This window comes from Chroicocephalus ridibundus, chromosome 3, assembly GCF_963924245.1.
Source record: "Chroicocephalus ridibundus chromosome 3, bChrRid1.1, whole genome shotgun sequence".
NCBI lineage: Eukaryota > Metazoa > Chordata > Aves > Charadriiformes > Laridae > Chroicocephalus > Chroicocephalus ridibundus.
The window spans coordinates 32,280,718-32,302,775 of NC_086286.1; the positions used below are offsets into that span (position 1 = coordinate 32,280,718).

General features: G+C 37.7%; 2 protein-coding genes across 5 annotated transcripts in view; one reads left to right on the plus strand and one right to left on the minus strand.

Annotated features, from left to right (window-relative positions):
- PIGF (phosphatidylinositol glycan anchor biosynthesis class F) overlaps positions 1–14,388 on the minus strand; it is a 20,712-nt gene extending 6,324 nt beyond the window's left edge. Inside the window, exons 1-5 of one of the 4 annotated variants that reach the window (XM_063328639.1) lie at positions 14,342–14,388; positions 13,659–13,909; positions 11,912–12,003; positions 10,940–11,056; positions 5,685–5,793 (exon numbers count right to left, since the gene is read on the minus strand). In XM_063328639.1, the coding sequence (XP_063184709.1) occupies positions 5,685–5,793; positions 10,940–11,056; positions 11,912–12,003; positions 13,659–13,886 (546 nt within the window). In that variant the 5' untranslated portion in view covers positions 13,887–13,909; positions 14,342–14,388. Of the gene's footprint in view, positions 1–5,684; positions 5,794–10,939; positions 11,057–11,911; positions 12,004–13,658; positions 13,910–13,991; positions 14,121–14,211 lie in introns of those variants that run through there. The other 3 variants (XM_063328638.1, XM_063328640.1, XM_063328641.1) reach the window with 3 other exon arrangements.
- Positions 14,389–14,391: 3 nt separating this feature from the next.
- CRIPT (CXXC repeat containing interactor of PDZ3 domain) lies at positions 14,392–21,110 on the plus strand. Its single transcript, XM_063328643.1, has 5 exons — positions 14,392–14,471; positions 14,769–14,834; positions 15,234–15,288; positions 15,955–16,058; positions 18,963–21,110. Exons 1-5 carry the CDS (start codon positions 14,456–14,458, stop codon positions 19,025–19,027), a joined length of 306 nt encoding a protein of 101 aa, XP_063184713.1. The 5' UTR covers positions 14,392–14,455; the 3' UTR covers positions 19,028–21,110.
- Positions 21,111–22,058: the final 948 nt, after the last annotated feature.

A 22,058-nucleotide genomic window follows, 5' to 3' on the forward strand; every position in this document is an offset into this window, starting at 1 on the left:
AGAGGGACAATAGGTATGGCCAAATTATGTTAAAAAATTACTTTAAGAACAACAACAGAATAATGAAAAACAATCAATCATCAGGATGCCAAATGACTTTCTGCAATAAGTTTTATATTTCTAACAGAAATGCTTTATATATTTTTCATTTCCAATCTGAAACATTATTCAGATAATTAATGTCATTTTATTTCCAGAACAATATTCTGTTCCTATTAAGTAATATTTACTTAGCATAAAAGTGGTTGTATGCTAAAAAAAATGCATTTTACATGATTTTTTTAAATGTAGACAGGCCCACTAATCTGAGTATCCCCTGTATGCAATATTTTTCAAACACGAACATGGAAAATAAAGTGAAGATTTTCTGAGACATCTGTATTTATCTTGGTTTTGTTGCGTGTCACAAGAGGTATGTGTGAAGAAGCAATATGTTTTCTTTCGTTCTTGAGTAACTCAAGATGAAGTGGCATTTTGGTTTTAGCCATTAGCACATGAAGTCCTGATGATGAATTAATTTCACACCAAGTTTGCTCCACAGAAGTCTGCAGCACTTTGAAGTAAAAATAAATTCTAGTGAAAGATAAACAAGACATATTGACATCTGATTTTCTGATCAGAAAAGACATAGGCAAGGATACTACAAACTTCTCTGCTTCCACTAATATATCTCAACCATGATGTAAAGGGATAACTACCATATGTCTTTTCAGTTCTTCTATTAAAATTGCAGGAAATGATGCTAGTCCCAATACAGACAGCTAAGGACTGGGAAATAGATTAGCAAAATGTTACCCTATTGTTGCCCTCAATTGCTTTTTCTTTTAAGAGCACAAAGCAGCAACAAGTGACATCAGAAGAACTGCCATATGTATCAGTGTGGCAATTCAGACAACAGGTGCCTTACAGAAAAATGCAGGCAGCTTTATTCAATATTCTACTGGAATTCCTGCACCCTCAGTACTTTCTCTCTGTCTTTCCTTCAACGTCTTGTTTGCTTCAGGTGAGTGACTACAGGCCTTTTGCATTTGAAGCCATTTCTATGAAGAAAACTAACTTCACAAAAGTGGCTTTACATACTCCACTCTCTGAAGTGGACTACAGTCAATTTAAAAGTAGACTGTAGACACTCTGAAATTGTCTACAGTTTGAAAGTGTAGACACTAGATTTGTTAACTGCTAAATCCTGATCGAGTGAAAAAAATATATCAATTCAAGACACAGTGCTTAATTATTAAATTGTTCTAACAGCGCTAAATGAATAGCAATAGCATTTTTTATTCCAAACTCATAGTACATGTCTGCATCTGCTGGATGTCAGATGTTTTTGACAACTTTTGACATTTCAGAGCTACAAACGCAGCACAAGGGCGGCAGCAACCCTTTGGTTTGCTTTATCATGTGGTATTTCTCAACTATTGTTGACCCATCCAATTCTTGTAGTACCAATTTCGCCTTGCCAACAACACTCCATAAATAATGAATTGTTTGAAGCTAAAGGTACAAATGCAGCTGTGTTTCCATAACACGCCCTTACATCACAAACACTCACCATAACCAATAGAAACATCAGAACCAGATGTTGCAACAAGCAGTCTAAAAGGCCTTACCACTGTTGTCCGAAACGACACCACTTTTGTCTTGCTCATAAATAAAGATTTAAACCACATTTTCTGTTCTAGAGCATAACCACTTCCACTACAGTTTTTAAAAAAATAAATAATTGTTTACAACAAAAAGTCTAAAATACAAGACAGAAAACAATCAATAATGAAACCTGCTCTTATCTCAAAAGCTGGTCTTGAGTCCAAAGACTAAGCTATTCTGTTTGAGACCCTTTTTGGATCTGAGAAGGATAAATCCAAAACCGTAATCCTGCTTTTAGGCTCATATGAGAAACAGCTGATGTCAAAAGCATGACAGCTTAATACTTTATTCATGCAGATGCCTAAAAGTAATTTGGTTTTGACTGGGCTCTGACTACTTTCAAGCCTACATTAAGATCTACATGAGTTTTTTTTCAGACCTTGCTTGGACTTAATCCGTACGTGTTCCCAAAAGCATACCAGCTGGATTGGGTTCTACACAAGACACAGACAGTCCCTATCTTTTGGGGGGATTATTTTTGAATTATTATTTTTAAGATAAAGAACCTCTTTCTGCAACTGCATTATGTACAGGTATTTTTTATGTTCAGTGAGCCACTGGTTAGATCAGCCACTCAGGACACAGGCAATCTGCACTAAAGATTTTCTTCCCAAATGAAGCAGATCTGCAACCACAGCAAAATCCTTTGAGGGCCATTCTTCTTTCCCCTGCCTTAGGCTAACGACAACACAGAAAGCACCTCTCCTCTTTCACTGCTACAGTGAAAGAATCTACTGTGAGTTTCTGCAATCACCTGACAGCAGGTAGCAAGAGGGAATAGTCTTGCAAAAAGGGATTTCGTTGCTAGTGCCCCATGAGCTTCCGAAGAACAACAGAAATGTCTCTTGGCTCTGAATATTTTTGAGAAAGCAATGCAGAGCTACTGCGTGCAACTTGATACGTGTGTTGTTGAATCCATACTACTCAGTGCGCACAGAAAGACAAGACTTAGGTCAACTGTTGCATGAAGTTCTGTTTCCAGAGAACCTGATTCATATATATCTCAGCTTGGCTGAACAGGGAAGCAGTGTTTCCTGGGCAACTATTGAAAATCCATGGCCAGGACACTTTTTTTTTTAATTATTCTGTCTTGGTGAAAATATTTAAGAGATCATCTTCACAAAAATATTAAGTTATCAATAGGCAACTGAAAACTTCGGAGACTTGTGAACAGAATCTCTAACAAGCTACTTTAAAGAGGTTCATTTCTGCCTTGAAGATTTGGTGCCATTTTGGTGCTTTATTGTGTTTCTTTGCTGAGGTAATTTGACTTTAAAATCTACATTATATTTAAAAAATAGCTTCTTTCATTTCACCTTAAACAGCAGATCTTATAAAAAAAGAAAACACTTAAAACTGCAATTTTCAAAGACCATTGCAGTGGCAGCCTGCAGAATTGATAAGAAAACTTCTCTATGGCTGCTCTTAAATGGCTCAGATGATGATTAAAATAATGATGAAGCAGTTCAGACCCAAAACGGAAAGCAAGATTTCTTTCCCCACCCCACTGTTTTAAACCCTGTAAGGTAGAAGGTAGAAAAGTAGGGACAGAGAAAAATGCTGGGAACTTAAGGGAAAGAACACAGCAGCAAACGCTCTGGATCTAGGCACAGGAAAATTGCTTTGATGCGGGAATTCATAGTCAGAAATTCTCCCCTGGCAACTCTACTATCAGCAGTATGTCAGAAATGAGGGTGGAGACAGAGAAGGAAAAGGGAAATGCAGGTTTATAGTTTCTGCTGCTGCCTGAATTCTCTGGGGAGAATTCATGCCCAGAAACAGCTAGTGACAAGTTACAGTATTTGAGGTTTCTGCAGATGCTTTGCTGTTCTGAGGAGTCAGATAATATCTTTTTAGATGTGTAAGTATAGATTCTAGAGCTTAACTTTTGTCAGTCATATTTGGCTTTTATTGACTTGGTAGAGTTTTCAAACAGAAAAAGCTGCCAGACCATTATCAAACTTCCGTCTCCTACTATGGGAAGATGGGAGAATGGACAAAAAAAGTAAAAAATTAACTGTACTTAAAATTATCTGTCTTAATCTATTAGTGTCTGCTTTGTTAATCAGAACCGACTGACAATTATTAAGTTTTCCTTAAATCACTGCTGCATAAAAGGTTACATTTTTATACATGGCATATTAGCAAAGTCTGAGATTTTGTGCATGTGTGTGCACACACGCATGTATCTGCATCTGCCTAAAAGAGGTAGAGTAGTCATACATGTGGGTGGCATTAATTTGTCTAAACGTAGGTGTCCAGTGTGATTTTAGGTATTCCACTATTCTGTCTAGTCTCCAGCTACTGCTCTGAGAGGCACCGGGTCTCCTTTAGGTCCTGCACCACGTCCAGCAGTCCCACATGAGTTTCTTGGGTGTATCAGATGGCACTCAATATTACATTTAGGTTAATGAATATAATCCAAAATACATGTAATATGGACTTAACTCTAATCCTAAATGCTGACCAATGTTTTCTGCAGTTATTATTCATGCACACAAGAGTTTCCATCCCAGAGGGCCAAGTTCTATACTTGCAACCCTTAAGAGTAGCTCACTTACACAAAGCAAAGAGGAGACAGACAGCATTTTGGATTTTTTTGACAAATGCAAATAAAGCACGGAAATGGACAACATACCATTATATGCTACATAAATGCAAGTTTTCATTAACAATTCCAGATTGAGTCAAAGCCCAGATGACAGTGAAGACACTGTGACAAATCTCGACTGCAAGAATGGGAATAAAATACAACCTGCCAGATATGACATGCCATTTTAAAATCCCAGCTGAGCAAGAAAAAAAAAAAAAAGTGCTTGCCTGTCATTGGAACAGGAAGGTGAATAGACTTCACAAGAAGACCAGAGATTGCATTTCAATGAATCCCTTGATTTTTTGGGTGACATTCACGTCCATCAACAATTAACTAGCGCCAACACATACCTACATCAGACTGACGGTGAAACATCTTGCAAGTGTAAAACAAGTGTTTTTAGGGAAGAAAACTTAACTTTTTATTTCAAGTATTAACCTACTCCTCTACTATTATTTTTGAATTAGAAATTTAATATCTCATTACACTGGTGTAAAGAAGGGCTGGTGACATAAAGGCTGTTAGTTACTTACAGAAGACAAATTTCCATTGCAGCTCTAAGCCACAACGTCTCTACAATATCAGAGAGAAAAGTGTGTCGCCTGTTATACTGATTTCTGAAAGAAACCTTTGAAATCATCTGCTGAAGAACAGGCCTGGCAGATACTACTCAACTGAGAGCGTATGAGTTTGGTAACTTGAGGAAAGAAAATATCCACTGAGGACGTTAGGAAAAAGTGTTACTAGTGTCATAACTTTATGGCAATTGCAGACTTCAGATATATTTAATGGAGTAATTTCTCCATGCCAACAAAAGTATTAAGAAATTAGCAGACATGTTTGAATCTATAAAGACAGAATCCGCAATGCCAGCTTCACATTGTACAACTACAAAGCTAATGCTTGCCTTCCTTTGAAATCAGGAGGTAAGTTTTTAGTACAGTGCTTTGGCCACACCATTTCCACAAATCAATCCAAATCCATTTAAAACGCATTCTGTTAAGTGCTTTTATGGAAGATAGAGGGGAACTAAACCACTAGGAAAGCATCTTTCCTTCCCTACCCATAAACAATAAAAGATACCAGACTGAAGGCAGATAAACTTGGAGCCATCTTCATCATTTCACATTTCTCCTCCGGCTCGTCTAGCTTCTTCGTATCAAAATCCTTACTGCTGTATTTCATGATAAAATTTGCATGCAACAGACACTCATAAAACTATAACAAAGAACCGATTAAAAAGGGAGGTAATACTCCTGCATTTTACATCCTCATACTGTAAGCATAGACGCTTCCAATGACTTTTAAAATGTTTGGCATAACCCTGCAGGAACAGCTTATGTGCCAGTCCAATATACCTGTACAGTTTCAGAGCAATTTTGTATAGCAGGCATACACAGAAAATTAGTATTTTTGTATTTATGATAAAGGTGCAGATACTAACCTGCCAAGGCCGATCCCAATCAAGAGGAATAGGAAATGCTCCAAACCAAGCTCCTAGTATACTGCCCATGGTAGTAATCTGTAGACTGCTTTCCCAGATGGACATAGCTCTGTAAAAATAGTGTGTTCCAAGAGTTCAACAGCAGTAGAAGTTACCATGTCAGAATGTTAGATCTGATTTCTCCCAAGATTTTTGAGACTATAAAAAGATATACAAATCAATATATTTAATAAATAACATGCAGGTTTCTCCTCAGAGATACACACTATATGTAAAATGTAAGTTGTGTATTTCAGTTACAATCACAATCTTTCTATACCACACATTCAGGAGATTTTTTTTTCCCTTGAAATGTTTACTGCAAAAGCTAATTTATTTTACCTGGAAATACTCCTATTGAGCTTGAAACACTGTTTGACTGAGGAAGTTAGAATATCACAATAATATTGTGTGCATTGCAGGGAGAAACAGATATGAAAGGGTAGCGGGCGATTGTATAGAAAAGTGCAAGCACAGTCACAAAGTACTCTATGGTGGAGTCATGTTGTTATTATTTTATGACTGCGACAATTTAATATTTAAAATAGCAGTCCACTACATGAATATTCTAAAGTAAACTTCCATCAACTGAAAAGAAACATGGTGAATAAATGTAACCTGCACGTTGCAGCCTGTCAGCAACATTGCATCCAAGTTCAAGTACACTGGCTGGGGGATAAATTTATTGCACGCTAAAGAATTCTGGCATCACCAATCATGGCACATATATCATAACAGATGTTAATGACTCCAGTTCTCAGTTCATAGCCTTCTACCACTACTGACTTCAAAAGTTTTGGCAAAGTTGGGTTTCCATTTAATAGATAAGCACTTAACTGTCGATCATTAGTTTTCCAAGTGATTGCTTTGGTTTTCTGAAGCCATGAACGTTTGTGTATTTGGTACCAATTAAGAAACAAGAGCAGAAGTCCAGAACACAGTAGGGCACAGTTCAGAGACAGAAGAAGCGGGTTCAAACCCCTGCTCCAAATCAGTAAGATAAGAGGAACTGAATCTTAAAGTTTACTATATCTCAGCCTATAAACACAACCCAAGCTTTAGCCAACAGAAGAAAAGAAATGGGCATTTTTATAGCTAGAAGACTATCTGGTAGTAAACTCCAAACTTCACGTGCTGTTTAGGCTGCAGGCACGAAAGCTTTAACCGTTGTTTTGAAGAACCTAACATTTATGACTTTACTTCTGAGTACACATAACTCACTGCTGCATTTGATATTGACCAAAGGGCTCACAAGTGTAAGGCAAACATTTTTTATTGTTTGCAAAATAAAGGTCATAGAGATTATAATAGTTACAGTGCAATGTTGACATTTTGAGCAAAACCAGAAACTGTTTCTTCTACAATAAGCCCATCCCTCTAATTTACACACTTGATTTCAACTCACAATCCTACTGGCTTGAGAGTTCTTTTTAAGGATAAAGGTCACGATTTAACAAGAAAAATTTAGGAGTCTGCACATAGAAAATTACTGTAAATTATTTTCAGAAGCTGAATAACTGAGCAGAGGGCTGCCAGGCAGCATGGGAAAGAGAACATTCACTACAGCCTTAAAGCAGTGAAAGAGCCAGCAGAATATACCAAGGACTGACTGAGGTACATTTATAGCCCAAAAGACATCTTATCTGGTAAATCTACACACATACTGCTGCACCATATGGAGATGTCAGACTGAGTCCAAAAGCAAAACAACAGAATTAGCAAGGCACAGTGCCCGAGTGAAAAACAGCGATTGGTAGTTTGGCAACCATTTGAGCTGCTAATTCAACCACTCTGCGGTACGGACACTGGCTACTCAAATACAACCTGGTTTGTCCTCCAACATTACCCTGCAGGAACAACGCTTTGATTATTCTCTTTTCTACATGGCATGTCACCTATAGGGATTTTTGCAGGTATTCTTTAACCCATTAACCCATCACATCATTTACATGAAGATAATGACTGCAGCAACATTTATAAACTTTGAGTTTTATAGGTTTCTTAATTTTTTTTAACTATGAATTAACTATAACTAAAACTATTCTGCAGGCAAAACTAGCGACATTCGAGATGATAAATGACCAGTAGCTGCACAAAGGCCTTTTAAAGCCTAAAGTAATTATTTAACCCCTTTAAATAACACAATACATTAAATGCTGTTTTAAATAATGTCTTAATTAAGAGGTTAGTTAACATAAAAGAATTTACAAAGACAGCTCTTGGACAGACAAGATCTTGAATTCTGTGCTGTGACAGGACTGAATTACAAAGCAGCACACCACTTTGATGATGTCCACCTTTACAAAGAATATTTCCAAGTCTGTAAGAGTATGCAGTTCACCAGCAAGTGACGGAACAGGCAAAATAAAAACGAGAAGGGGCTCTAAAGTTTAGTTTTATACTATTTTTTGACAAACTCCAAATGAAATCTATTTCCTACCCAGGTGACATAACTGCTATTATACCAGAAAATTCAACACAATTACTCAGACTAGCAATTTGAAATAAACAGTCTCCATAAAGGTCAATAAAAATCAGCAACTGAAAGCTGATTTCTTAAAGGCTTTTATGCAGGATTGAAAAAAGCCCTATTTACAGCTTGCTTACTCAGAATTGAAGCTTTTCAGATGTAGCTTACTTCTATCACGCGTTCTATGCGCACATAGACTGTAAATACATGGGTAAGAACAAATTGTTCAAATTTCTTAAAATAATTAAAAAAAATAAATCTATTTGTTCCATCAAATCAATGCTCCAATTCAAAAGCGTACTCAGTTTGAAAACGTGGAGCATGTGCAATTTTCTGTCTGAGCTACAGCTGTTTCATGCAATTGTTTTCCGTATTAAAAAAAATAATAAAAATCCCCAACCAAACACCACCTCCCCTCCACCCCACCAACCACCCAAATTTTATACTATAAACAATAAACCTGCAGTGTCACAGATTACAAGTTATCATGGGACAGCACATACAATCCACCTCCTAAACGCGTAGGCACTTAAAGACTGATCATGTAATAACCTTATTAAAAGTGATTTTACTAGCAGTGACTGCACTTCTAAGTGCTGCAAGTGGAAACAGAGAAAGCTAAGTATCTCCGCAATAAAAATGAACACTTCGCAAGATTATTCCCAAAATATTTAAGTCGGACTGACTCAGTTATACCACAGCTATTATGATGCAATAAATTACATACAGGTTACTTGAATGTAACTTTATGAATAGTACTATGACAAAACATTGCATGCATCAGTATTTTCACACTAGATCACCTAAAACATAGCAGAAAGTTATCCAGAGCAATAGCTAGGTAATTAATATCTGTTACTTATTTACATTTGCTATATCAAGATAAACATTCTTTTTCCAGATGTCCCTTTCTGTCTTTCTGCAAAGACAATAGCACAAGCAGATTTTCATCTTATAAATATTGCACGGGTAAACAGCAAAAATAAACTCCAGTGATTACTTAAGTCTAAATTGTATTCAGATATTTTTAAAACAAATTCCTTTTTCATACTAAGCTATACTCTAAATCAGACTTTCCAGCTTGCTGTCCCAGTGCAATTCAATTTGCTAAACTCTTCTTTCAAGGCAAACAGCTTTGTTGATCTTACCTAACCATCCTTTTCCTCCATTCACAGTCCCGCCTCATTCCACATGTTAGAGACAACATCCACATTCCACAAGTTAGAGACAACCTTTTAATACATCGTGCCCACACTCAGCTCACACCTAAGTGCAAGACCTTCCAACTCATTGATGAGGTCAAATGAAAAAACACGGAATTATTTTTATAAGAGCAGCTTGCTACAATCCATTAAAAAAAATCACTGCAATATTTCTTGCTAGTTCATTTTCATTCAAAGGCTAGTCTAAATAAACATCATTATTAGACATTTTATTCAGATTAACATCACATGTCACTAGTAAGAAGTATGTATAAGTTGTCACAGTAAAAATGTCAAAACAAGACAACCCTGTTTCCTATGCAATAATTGTGCTGAAATAACATTAAGACCTAGACCTGGCGCAAAGACAGACTGTCTGACAAACATCTGTATTCAAGTATTACTTCCAGTTTCAAAACCTCCAAAGATGACTAAGTGAATTGGCAATGATTTGTTTTGGCTAAACAACTCCATGCTTTTATTAAAGTCTTGCAAGGTGTCATTTCCATTACTCTATTCAACCCTTCCACTGAAAATAAAAAAACAAGCATAACTAACTTGAATAAGGATTCAAGATAATTTTCATTAATCTGAGAACCATGAAACTACTATAAAAAGTCTACTTTTGTCCTCCTCTGGAGAAGTTTAAACCAAAAGTAACTCCACAGGTCAGCAGTGTTACACAATTTTCCACTTTCTTCAGAGATGAGACTTCACCCTTATGGACTATTAAAAAGGAATGAATGCTAACAACTTATTATTAAACACCAAGCATATGCAGGGCTTCTTTATGTTTCAGCATCCCCATCTTTCCAAAACCCTGTTATTTAGCGAGTGAAAAAGGCAGAAGAGAGAAAATACTTCTGGAAAATACATTATCCTTGATACAGGCTAATGTCATGCCTGTCATTAAGACGAAAATGAGGTAAAAAGGCTCATTTTACTTTAAACGTACTCTGGAAAAAGATTAGTGCTTGAAAATTCTTGACACTGGAAAAAGCTTTCTCTGAAATTTGAAAAACAGAATGGGTAAACATTACATACTTAAGACCACAGTAGATTATATATAATCTTCACCATTATATTGAAGTTAAAAATACTTTTAAAATAGTGTTTGTTTTTGCTTGTTATTCCTACTTTAAAAGTTGTGTTTACGATGGTACTATTGGATCAGGTGCAAGAGTTTCCCTTTACAGCTCAGTCTCAGGTCTCCTCTTTGTTTGACAACCATCACAGTGGATTGCATAATGGTTTTACATCAGTAAATTGCATGTTTGAAACTTTACTTCCTTCAAACACATATAAAGTGAGATATAGCGTCTGGACACCAAAAATAAAAAGTTATTTTTCTGAATCAATGTGTTCAAAGTAAATAATTTTCTTTGTCAGAAAAGTTTTCATAAACTTGTAATTACAAATATGAAAAATGCCCATAATTCCAGAAGTTTTCCTTTCTTTACAAAAAAATTCCATTATATATTGTTTACATCAATTCTGTCCATTTCTTTCCTGGGTAAAATCAGAAACTTTAGAATAGAACTTACCCATTTTTACTAAATACCCGTATCCATGCTTGTATGTTTGGTCCCAGTATACACAAGCATTGTAAAGTAGTAAAGGTAGACAGGAGAACTGCAAACAAAAACGTCTCAGTCACTGACCTACAAAGAAGGAATATTACAAAATCAAGTGAGGTAGTTACTGAGTTTTCAAAGAGTTCCAAGATTTAGGAAAACACATCCCCCCTAAGTCAACTTGTGAAAGCATGCATGCTTTCTTAAACCTCATGTAGAAGAATAAACTATTTTCTTCTTACTCTGCAGAATAGTAAAGACAGATGGAAAGAATTCTGGTATCTGTTTGTTATTTCAACAAAGACCGAAATGCAGTAATTATTTTAAATGCCTGATACTGGTAACACTTTAAAAAACACAGGAGTACTTCATATAGCACATTAGTTATGAATTGAATTACACTTGGATATTCACTTCACTATTCCATTTATTTTTCTAGTTTGATGTTGTGGAAGCAACTATGAAACCAAACTACATAATGCCATTGTTAGCGTGTAACTTTGTATCTCTCTCAGAAATCAGGCTGCTTCATACCTCTCTTTTTTAATCGTTCCTAAAAATTAAAACACTAATATCAAAAGGATGAAAGGTATGCAAGATGTATGTTTTAGAATCTTATGGGGAAAATGACTAAATGAAACATGGAAAAATGTCTGTACCCGTAACATAAATATTAAAATAAAAGGAGTTGTTTGTAACTGTCTTGAACAACGCATCTCCAAATACAGAGAAATTGTAACAGACAGCTTCTAAAAAACAAATAGAAACAAACTACAAGCCCAAAACAGACCCCAAAAACCAAAATAGCCACCCTTCTTCCCCCGGCCAGGAGCTTATCCTTTCATTTCCAATGTACCAGGAAACACACAAGTACTTATACCAATATCTGCAAGGAGGACTGCCCCTTAAAACATTTAAGGAAAGACAGGGTCTCTGACTTACTCTATGAGAGGCGCTCCATAAAGAACAATAATCGCATGAAATAGTATGCAAGACATGAAAAAGTATATACAGCATTTTAGAAATCTGGATATCTAAAAAAGAGCAATAAAATATCAGAATAACATTTCAAAAGAAAAGAGGACGTAAGTAACATACACAGTCTGTATCTCATCGCTAGCACTGTACTCTAGATAGTTAGTTTCAGCTACAACACAGTATAATAGCATGGCATATTTCAAAACAGTTTTCCCTATGTTTAATACTTTAAATAATTAATTAAAAATGATCATACTCCATCTAAAAATTTTTCATGCACCCCATTATAATAAGGCAAACATACAAAAAATATAACTGGAAATGACAAGATAAACAGAGATAATTTTATTGGATATTTTTACATTTCTGTTATACATCTGAGTGTTATATCCTGTCCGTTCATTAAAAGGCATCTTTCACAGAAAGTGAAAAAATATTTAAAAGCAAGAAAATATGTAATATGGAAATAAAAAAAGACATTCAGAATAAAATGTAATACTTAAAAGTACATGTAATAAAAACCACTACATTTTGACCTTGTCATCTTAAATTCTAAATCCATTTGAGCAATGTCTGTGACTTTCTATAGATCTGCAAAACACATACAATTTTCTATGAATTTAAACAACAGTTTCTGTGTACTCACTATATCATATAGAAGTATAGCCACTTGATAAACAGTTCTAGTAGGTCTGTTCTGATCAGGTCACCAATGGAAATCCACAATTTCACTTGAACACTTTTTTTGACATATATTCGTTATGCTAGGCTGGGATGAAATCTCACCTAGAACACGATGTCTACTTCATTTTTAAATCACAGATGGCTAAAATACTTGTTTTCCATAATGATTTCGTGTATTTCACATCCCCCTCAGTCAGCAAAACTAGACAGAAGCTTTGCATATGCATATACTGCTTTCAGGGATGTCTGCTTAAATGTTTGAGAATCACCATATCAGCGCACTAAATCTTGTCTGACTCTGCAGGTTTGGAGTGCAAGACTATCCATCTGACTTCAAAATGCTAGTGTATTCCCCCACTCCTGAACACGTTGTGTGTTGCTTCAAATTTGCTCTGTTCAAACCTATTTCATTGGGATTTAGTGCTCCTGTTCAAACTGTACTACAGAAATTTCTCCCAGATTTAGATTCTTCTGTGTGCAAACTCCATCATTCAAGGATAGGTAGCCATTTTAATACTTTTCCACATAGTTTTTTAAAATTTACCGATTTTGTTGAAATCGTAATAGGCTAGTCTCTCTTTTACATCTCAAATTCTAAAAATTATTTCTCTTCCTTTAAAGTTATTAGAAATTAGTAGTAGAAATTATTAGTAATTAGAAATTAGCTTCTTCATAACACTGAAGGTCAGGTTTGGACTATGAAACAAGTTCTGCACTCATTCAATTTTGCCAATTTTTGCCACCACGCAAGTTGCTGGAAGACCAACAGCTGGGACTACAAACTGTAGAAAAATGGAAAGGCACAGAATTGCTCACCTGAACAGGTTATTTACAGGTAGAGAAAGTTTAACATCATGAAAATATTGGAGAACTTATTTCAAAAGGTGCTACACTCAGCTCATTCATGGAAAACAAGAATTTACCACCCAAAATTGCCATCTTCTTTCTTTCTCATTTGATTATCTCAGGGAAAGAATTTGCTTCCCCTTGGTATCGTCTGGTAGGAATTTAAGAATGGAAATCTTACCTTATGAGCAAATGAACTTCTCTTAGGAGTCAGATTTGGCCTAAGGACTAAGTGCAAGATTACATTAAGGGTACTAACAGAAACAGAACAAATACACAGCCACGCGAGGTGTGTTCCCAAAACCGTGAATCCTTTCCAGAAGAAAGCCGGAAGAATTGCTGTCAGGATAATTGAAAAGACACAGAGGAGGTTGGCAGCCAGGAGCCTCCTTATTTCTGCTTCTTTCATCGTGTTCCCTATTCACTGGCCACCTGCAAGACACCAAATCGCACCCCATTACTGAAACGCAGCACAAGCATCACAGGGTAAGACTTTTTCCTAGTCGCAACATACCAGGCACAAGTCTGAGCTTAGTTTGGGACTGAAAGTTATTGTTTTGCGGCACAACATCACCCGCCTAAAAATAATCAACCCCGGACGCAGCAGCACGGCTCGCACCGAGCAGGCGGACAGCTTCCCCCGCCCCAGCACCCCTCACACCGCCCTTCCTGACAGGGGCAACCGCCTCGGCCCCCACCGCTCCCGGGCTTTCCCAGCCGCCCGGGCCGGGCACCTTCCTCACCGCTCCCTCTCCAGCCGGGAGGCAGCAGGGTGGCCTCCTGACAGGCCTCAGGCCGCGGCCTGGCCCAGCGGCACGCTGCCGCGGGCCGTGAGAGGGGTGAGGGGCCGGGCCCGCCTCTTACCGCCGCCGCCGCGGGGCCGCCCGGCAACGGAAACCAGCGGCAACCCGAGCGTCAGTTCCGGGGCGGGCCCGGAAGCAGCCGTTTGTTGTTGTGGTGGAGGCGGCGAGGGCCACTATGGTGTGCGAGAAGTGTGAGTGAAGTGTGAGTGTGTGGGGGTCCCGGGACAGCGCAGGGGGGGTCCTGCACCAGCCGCCGAGGGCCCTGCCCTCCCCTCCGGGGTCCCGGGAGGCCCCTGAGCCGAGCCGAGCCGAGCCGACCCTACCCTAGCCGAGCCGGAGCGGCGGGTGGCAGGCTGTGTTGGGCGAGCTGTAGGCGGCGGTTCCGGGAATGTCTCTATGCGAGCTGTCATTTCCCCTTAGGCAAGCGCTTGTTGAGGGTATTAATGCAGTATATTTTTAATTCCCCCCCCCAATGTTTCCTGATGTAGGCGAGAAGAAACTCGGCACGGTAATCACTCCCGATACGTGGAAAGATGGTGCAAGAAACACCACAGGTAATCTTGGCGAGGTTTAACGCTTGTTTTTTAGCTGTTTTAAAGCCAGTTGGGCAACTAAGCTGTCTTACAATCTTAAGGCTAAAATTTGAAAGAGCTAATCAGGTTAATTTTGAACTCCTGTAGTTTCCCTCCCAAGCTATTTTAATGCATTGGGAATTTACTTACCCTGAGCTCTTCAGTATTGAGCTTCTCTGTTTTTTTTTTCTCCTTCTGTGGAATGATGATATACAAACAGCACAGGATAAAGTATTCCGCTGTCCTGTGCCTTAGTGCTTTACTATGTGTTTTATCTCTCATGGTGACTTTATTTACATGTGTGTAAAAGCTGTAAACAGCTTTTTAAAGTATGCCTGGAACTGTGAAATTTATTGGTTTATGGTTTTATTCTTTTTGTAGAAAGCGGTGGCCGCAAGTTAAATGAAAACAAGGCATTGACCTCAAAGAAGGCAAGGTTAGTATTTAATACTAATTTTGGCTAAAAAAGTCAGTTTGCTGTAACCGAGGTCTGTTTTCTGCATATCTGGGCAACTGCTCAAAAATTCTCCAGCATTTTTTTTTTTTTTTTTTTAATAATTTGGGGGTTTATGACATTTGATTACTTGGTAAAACTATGTCCATCCGTATTTTGTGGGTGCTTTCTGATGAATCGTAGAGTCTGGGCATCTATTTTATTGAAGTCCTCACCAAAATTGCTAGGGTTTGATGCTTTTTATAGGAGAGGAGCTAGGAAGGCTTATTTTCCATGCTAAAATTGCCATTACAATCTTTAAGCATTTCCTTAATGTCCGGGGGACATTCTGTTATGCAAGGGGGCAAGGCTCTGCTGGAAGGTGTTAAGTTCAAAATAGTCTAATATCTTAATAAAAAGACACATTTTCAGTTCTGCTTTTGTTAAGTTTGTGCCCGTGATGGAGAAAATCTCTCTTAATGGGGAAAGTGGGAGCTTTTCTGTAGACTTTATGCAGCCTATTAGACCTAATCTTTGTAGGTCCTTTTTCTAAATTATATTTTTTGCTGGAGGTTCTGCCTATGCTTTCTGGCTTAGATTTTTTAGGATGAGGCAGAGGAAATGTTTTATTTCAAGGCCTGTAAATAAAATACTTGTCCTTTTTCCCAGGTTTGATCCTTATGGAAAGAACAAATTTGCAATATGTCGGATTTGTAAGAGTTCTGTCCATCAGCCAGGATCTCACTATTGTCAAGGATGTGCCTATAAAAAAGGTGAGTTTCCCTGAGTACCAAATTACCCCAGTTCGGTTTGAAATTACAGAGCAAGTGGAACTCTCAAATTTGTTTTGCCTTACAAAGAGAAGGCTAAGGTGAGATTTAATTGCTGTCTTCAACTACTAGTAAAAGAGTCTGACTCCATCTTCTCTACGCCTCCCTGAGGTGCACAGTAGTAGAATGAGAGACAATGTACACAGGTTAGATTGTTTAATTCTAACTGAGGTCAAATTGCATACAAGGAAAGCAATTTTCACCATGAGGGTGGTCAAATATTGTAATAACAGGGACCCACAGAGGTTGTGGGGGTACCTCACCTCTGAATGCCTCCTCTGTGGGAGGTGTTCAGAGCTTGACTTGAAAAGCCCTGATCCAGCCTTATCCAAGTTGGCCATGTTTTCAGTGGGGCAGGGGCAGGACTAGAGACTGCTGGAGATCCTTTCCAACCAAAGTCATTCTATGACTCTGCTTCTCTTAGAATATTTCTGGTATCTAAAGCAGTGGAACTGGAAGAATAGCTGTAAGCTTAATCTTGGCAATTGCATAGAAAACTGTCATCTATCAAGTTCGATTTTTCTTGGTTTTAACAAAAAATCTGGCCTTTTGTAAAACTCAGTTGCTTATTGCAGTCTCTTTTCTGCTCCCTTCTTCCCTCTCCCGTTTTTATAATAGTCAAATCTAAAACCTTAAACAGTGGTCTCAAAAAAAAAAAAAACCCACAAAAAACAAACACCCCAATAAAACCCACAAAAAAAACCCCAAAAAACCAACCACCCCAAACCCATCCACCCCCCAAAAAACCCCACAAAACAACCAAAAATCCAACTTCTGATCTTGGTAAAATGATAGGCTGGCTTAACAAAAGTAGGATATCTTGGGAATAAGAGGCAAAGAGGAAAAAGTACATTGAGTTATAAAAGCGATTAAGAAAGTGTCTCTGAAGGCAAATTATGCTCATGGTTGTCTTTGTGCCTGCATGTATTCTTATGCATTCAGTGGCTTAAAATAAGCCATTGAAAGGTTAATTTCTCTAAAAGGAGTCTCTGGTCCAGTTGCGAACGTACTTCATGCACTGTAGGTCAAGCTTGGTTTAATGTGAAACTGAAAAATAAAAAAGAAGAATATAGCCATCATCCCTAGAAACCAAGATATTTTACTGTGCTGTACATAATATGTAAAATATTTTTGTACTTACGTGTGAATGACTGCACTGAAATTCTGCTTATACCTGGAAGCTTTCTCTCTCCCGTATTCATAATTAGTCTTCAATATTGTTAAAAACAGTTCAAAAATTCCTGAGGGGGAAAAAAAATCAATTTCAAGGAAATTTGATGGAGAGCCCAAAGGATGTAAAATCCTGTGATTTCTGAGTAGGTAAGCAAAAGGGCTCAAACTTGTAATTCCTGGAGGGGAAAAAAAGCAACATGAACTCAGTTACATGATTAATACCGAGGGAGTCCATGTAGCAGACAGACATGGGGTGAACCAGTTGTTAGATGTAGAGCTACAGCTAACCAGTAGTAAGTTTTGTTTGTGGAATTACTTTAATTATTCTATAAATGTGCACTGTCACTGAGTCAGTGATTTAGCAGCCTGCTGTAGGAGGCTTGCCTTTTCTACTTGCTATATGCTCACCAGATGGCTGCCTGTATCCCATATGGTAGAACCTTGCTCTCTTTCTTAAACTTATGGCTGATTTGGGTGGGCTTCAGGATTTTGTCTTTATCTGCTTGTGTATCCTTCCAGGTTGAATCTGGTTTCTGCATAAAATTCAGAACTCTTAAGTGCTTTAAGTTCTATTTCTGACCATCAAAGACATGGTTGTGGCATGTTTCTTGAATCAAATTCAGTCATATGGCTTAGTTCTTCAACTGTTGCGTACCTCTGATATTGAGAAGCAATCTAAAGTTAATTACTCCTCAATTTAGACCTGAAGTGAATGGCCTGTGGGATGGATTTTGCTCTCCAAAGTAAATCATGTGGCTTGTTCCATGCTGTTCTCTTTCCTAATGCACTCACAGATATCTATCCAGTCACATGATGTCAATATATGAAAGCACATGATTTGGACAGAGTTAACAGGAATAGTTGCCGCTTGACTTTTTTTTTTTTTTTTTTTTTTGTCTGCTGATGAATGATCTTGTAGAATGAGATGTGGCTGTACCAGACAAAAGATGTAGCACCTTTCTGCTTTAGAAGAAGAGGGAAACATTGAGAAAACCCACCCCTCTGCCCCTGCCGAACTTGTGTACTTTTGGCTGCTCTAGTTTTCTAACTTGCGACTCTCTGGGTTTAGGGCAAAGTCCTCTAGGACGTCAGTGGTCATCTTCACTTCAGCTGTCAAGTATTCTTGGTGTCCATTGTTTCTCACTTCTGCTGCTCTATAAATAGCTTAATTCTATGAAACCGTATTCTTCTCAACTTTCTCAATTGTCTGAAGCTCCCCACCTGTTAATCTTCCATTTAGCAGTCAGTTTGTTGGTGACTGTATTTTCTTAGCATAGCTACTTTCTGTCTGTCTTGGGCCCTGGTTTGGCTATAGGACTTACAAAGTTTAATAGTACGCTGTTTTTACATGTTTGACAGATGGGAGCCATTCCCAGCTCTCTTCCAGTATTCCATCAAATTATAGAGGCTTTGGACAGTGTTGTGAATCATAATGCTCTCAAAATAGAGTTGTGTTTTGGTTTTTTTAAGAGGTGGTATTACACATGTGCTGCAAATACTAATTTGTATTATAAGTCATATTATTACTTCTGAATTTTCAATATCTGGTGAGAAAATGCACAGATAGATTGTCTATGAGAGCTCATTTAAACAATTTTTTGAAATACATAGCAATTATGTTTTTGAAGAAAAAATTATTTTAAAATAACTTACACACCTTTTGTGTGCTTGTAGGTATCTGCTCAATGTGTGGCAAGAAGGTGTTGGATACGAAGAACTACAAGCAAACTTCTGTCTAATTGTATTGACTAGTCTTTTTATGAACTTCAACGTTTGTGTCTTTATACAGTTAACTTTTCTCTAAAATCATTTGTGAATGTTACTTTCTGAAAGATAATACATTTACTTGGAAAGGGATGAGAGGTAAAGATAGCCTGATTGTTTGCCTAGTAATGTACATAATATTTGATTTTTGTTGTTTTAGCACTAATGTTAACTGATATTTAAAGGTAATGGTTTGCTGCAACTGGTACAGTTCAAAGGGAATGAGAGGATCCTAGTGGATAGGTTGAAACTATGTTACCGTAGTAGCAGATCTTGAAGGTTTTATTCTTTTGCCACATCTTGAGTCTTCTGTTTGTCTGATAGTAATACTTTATATGAGCTTGTATCACCTTATTATAATAGTATCCACGTTTAGCTCAATGCTTATAGGTATTTATAATTACTCTCACCCCAAACTATTATGTCCTCCCCTCTAAGTATTGCTCTTCAGATTTTAATGCAATCGTCCTGTTGAATTTTGTTTCTGCCTACAGTAGGGTTGGTTAAATAACAAAATGTTAAACTACTGAGCTCTGATGTGTTACTCTGCCAGTTCTTACTTTGGCATAAGACTGATTAGCTATTCCTCTGTTAGCCTCTAAGGAAGCTTGACACACGGCATCTGGTGGCCCAAGGCAATAAAATAACAAGCATTGGTTTCTAATGCCAGGTCTGAGTCCCATCCTTTCCTAAGTTGGTGTGGCTTTTAAATGGTCGGTTTGAAACTGGCTCTTGAATTCTTTGATGTAATTGCTTATATACATGTCAAATATGAAAGATCAAAACAGGCTGCCCTCTCTTCAGTATTGCTTTGGTGTAAGACTTGAAGTGAGCCTCTCTGAAGAGGAGAGGCTGAGTGTGGCTCTGTGTTTCTTTTGTCCTTTGGTTAGTTTCTACATAAGAAAGCAATTTCTGTTATGGAGAGTAATAAGTGTTCACTGTGCATGCATTTTAAGGGAAAAGAACAGTACTTTTAATTCATGGTGGGGTTTTAACTAGACCTATTTAAGTGTTTACTCCTACCAGCAATCTCCTCTTGGCAATCTCTTACACTTTTGCAACTTTCTTTCAACTGTAACAGAAAAGCTATCAATGGGAATTTCCCTATCAATAGATACTCTGGTTTAGGTTTCCTTTTGTTCTCATATCTATTACTGAGACTAATGGAGATTGAAAAATCGCTGTTCTTTCTATGTGTTAGTGGGAGAAAATAAAGAATACTAGGGATGTAGTTATCCTCTTTGCTCTTGGCTCCTGCCATGCTGTGGTTGCGCTGTAAGTAGCCCTCTGAAGGGGATTGCCTGACATTTCCTGTCACCCTTAACTGTCCTTCATTGAGCATTTGTCACCAAAGTTTTATGTACCAAATGCGTTGACATCCTGCAGTTGCTAAAATAGTAATTCTTTTCAGCATTTTATCTACTAAGAAGCTTTGTGAGGATAGTGGAGTGAGCTGGGTCCCCCAAAAGAAGAGAGGAATGTTGCTGCTTTTCATTTGAAAAGCTTCACCCACCCTAACAATTGAATAGAAGTATGTAGATTATCTGGCTGCTGATAGGTGGCATCCTGCAAAGTTGTTTCCACATGGTGATGGCCACTTGTTTCCAAACACATTGAGGAATTCCAGTATTAGTGTACATATCCATGGCACGTCCTTTGTGTGGATGCAAAGAAAATGTCTATAATTAGCCTCAAGTTTTGCAGCAAGTGCTTGTCGCCAGAACGTGTGGTGATTTCACATGGCAGATTCTCCGATACTCTCTGAACTCTTCACCCTTTATGGGTGTGTTCTATAAGATTGATTGATTTTTGCTGTTCTCTGAGTAAAACTTCTATTCTTGGCTTCCTAAAACTTGTCAGTATCTCTGTTTGAAAAGCATTACTGTTTGTAATTCTTGCATGCGGTGTTATGAATTGAGTGTTTATTGCACTCTGTAATTATTGGCACTGAATGAACTCTTACCTTATTTTGTAACTGATATAAGAACAACAGGGATTTAAATAGTATGATCCTTTGTTCATGATTATTTTTGTGAATAGAGCTTTTATGCACCTGCATCCTATTATTGGGCAACTGCTTTTGCATGTTAAAATGTGCTTTACTTGGAAAAGGAGGACAAGTTTTATTTTGGGGTTTTGGTTTTTTTAACGGTTGATACAAACAGTGGTTTGTTGCTCTAGTGGCTTGTACATGCTTGGGATCTTCCATCTGTAGCTCTCAAACCTTCTTAGTGTCATGAGAGGCTCAGTTCCTGGGATCTGTAAAATTTGCTGGTGTAATAGTCAACTTTCAGAAAAGCCCATTTTCCAAGCATTATTTTGGAGACACATTGCTTTAAATTTAGATCACAAGCCCTCTCCTGCACCTCTGAGATGCACCACAGTTCAAGGCAATTTTGCCAAAGAAGCACTTAAAGTTAGCTTTTAAAATTACATACACCTTCAGTATAATTGAATTGTCATATAAAAGCAATTTTGTTGATACTAAAAATGTCTTGTTAGCATGGGACGCCTTTCCTGAGACATTATGCAGTGAAAAACAAGCAAGTCTGTAATGGAAAGTTGCCATTTTTGTTTAATGTACTGAGAAGAACACGGTAACGTTCCCAGATGATCATACTGTCCTCTAAATGACATGTTACATAAGAGATTTGTGCTGCCAAATTTAGTAGGATTAGAATTTTCCTCGGTGCTGCTGAATTCCGATACTGTCCTTGCTCTTTCTGCATGTTCATTGGCCAGAGCTATTACTGAGTTAAGTACAAGCAACATTTTGATGCAGATTATTGAGATAAAAGAACAGATTAGCTGTAAAAACGTTACTGTGCCTGTAGCAGCTAGTCAGATGAAAATTGAACAGGAAAAGGGTTCTTGTGTCAGGGTGTTGTCAAAGTTCTTTTCTGTCCTTACCATTTGTTACGGTGATGTTTTTTTACATTTTTTAATCCTGTTCTTTCTGCTGCAGGAGCTGGAGAAAGGACCATCCAGGATGGTCATTTGGCAATA

Coding starts and splice junctions, on each gene's coding strand:
- CRIPT (XM_063328643.1), top strand. Junction 14,835..15,233: donor TGGTGCAAGAAACACCACAG/GTAATCTTGGCG, acceptor TTCTTTTTGTAG/AAAGCGGTGGCCGCAAGTTA. Junction 15,289..15,954: donor TTGACCTCAAAGAAGGCAAG/GTTAGTATTTAA, acceptor CCTTTTTCCCAG/GTTTGATCCTTATGGAAAGA.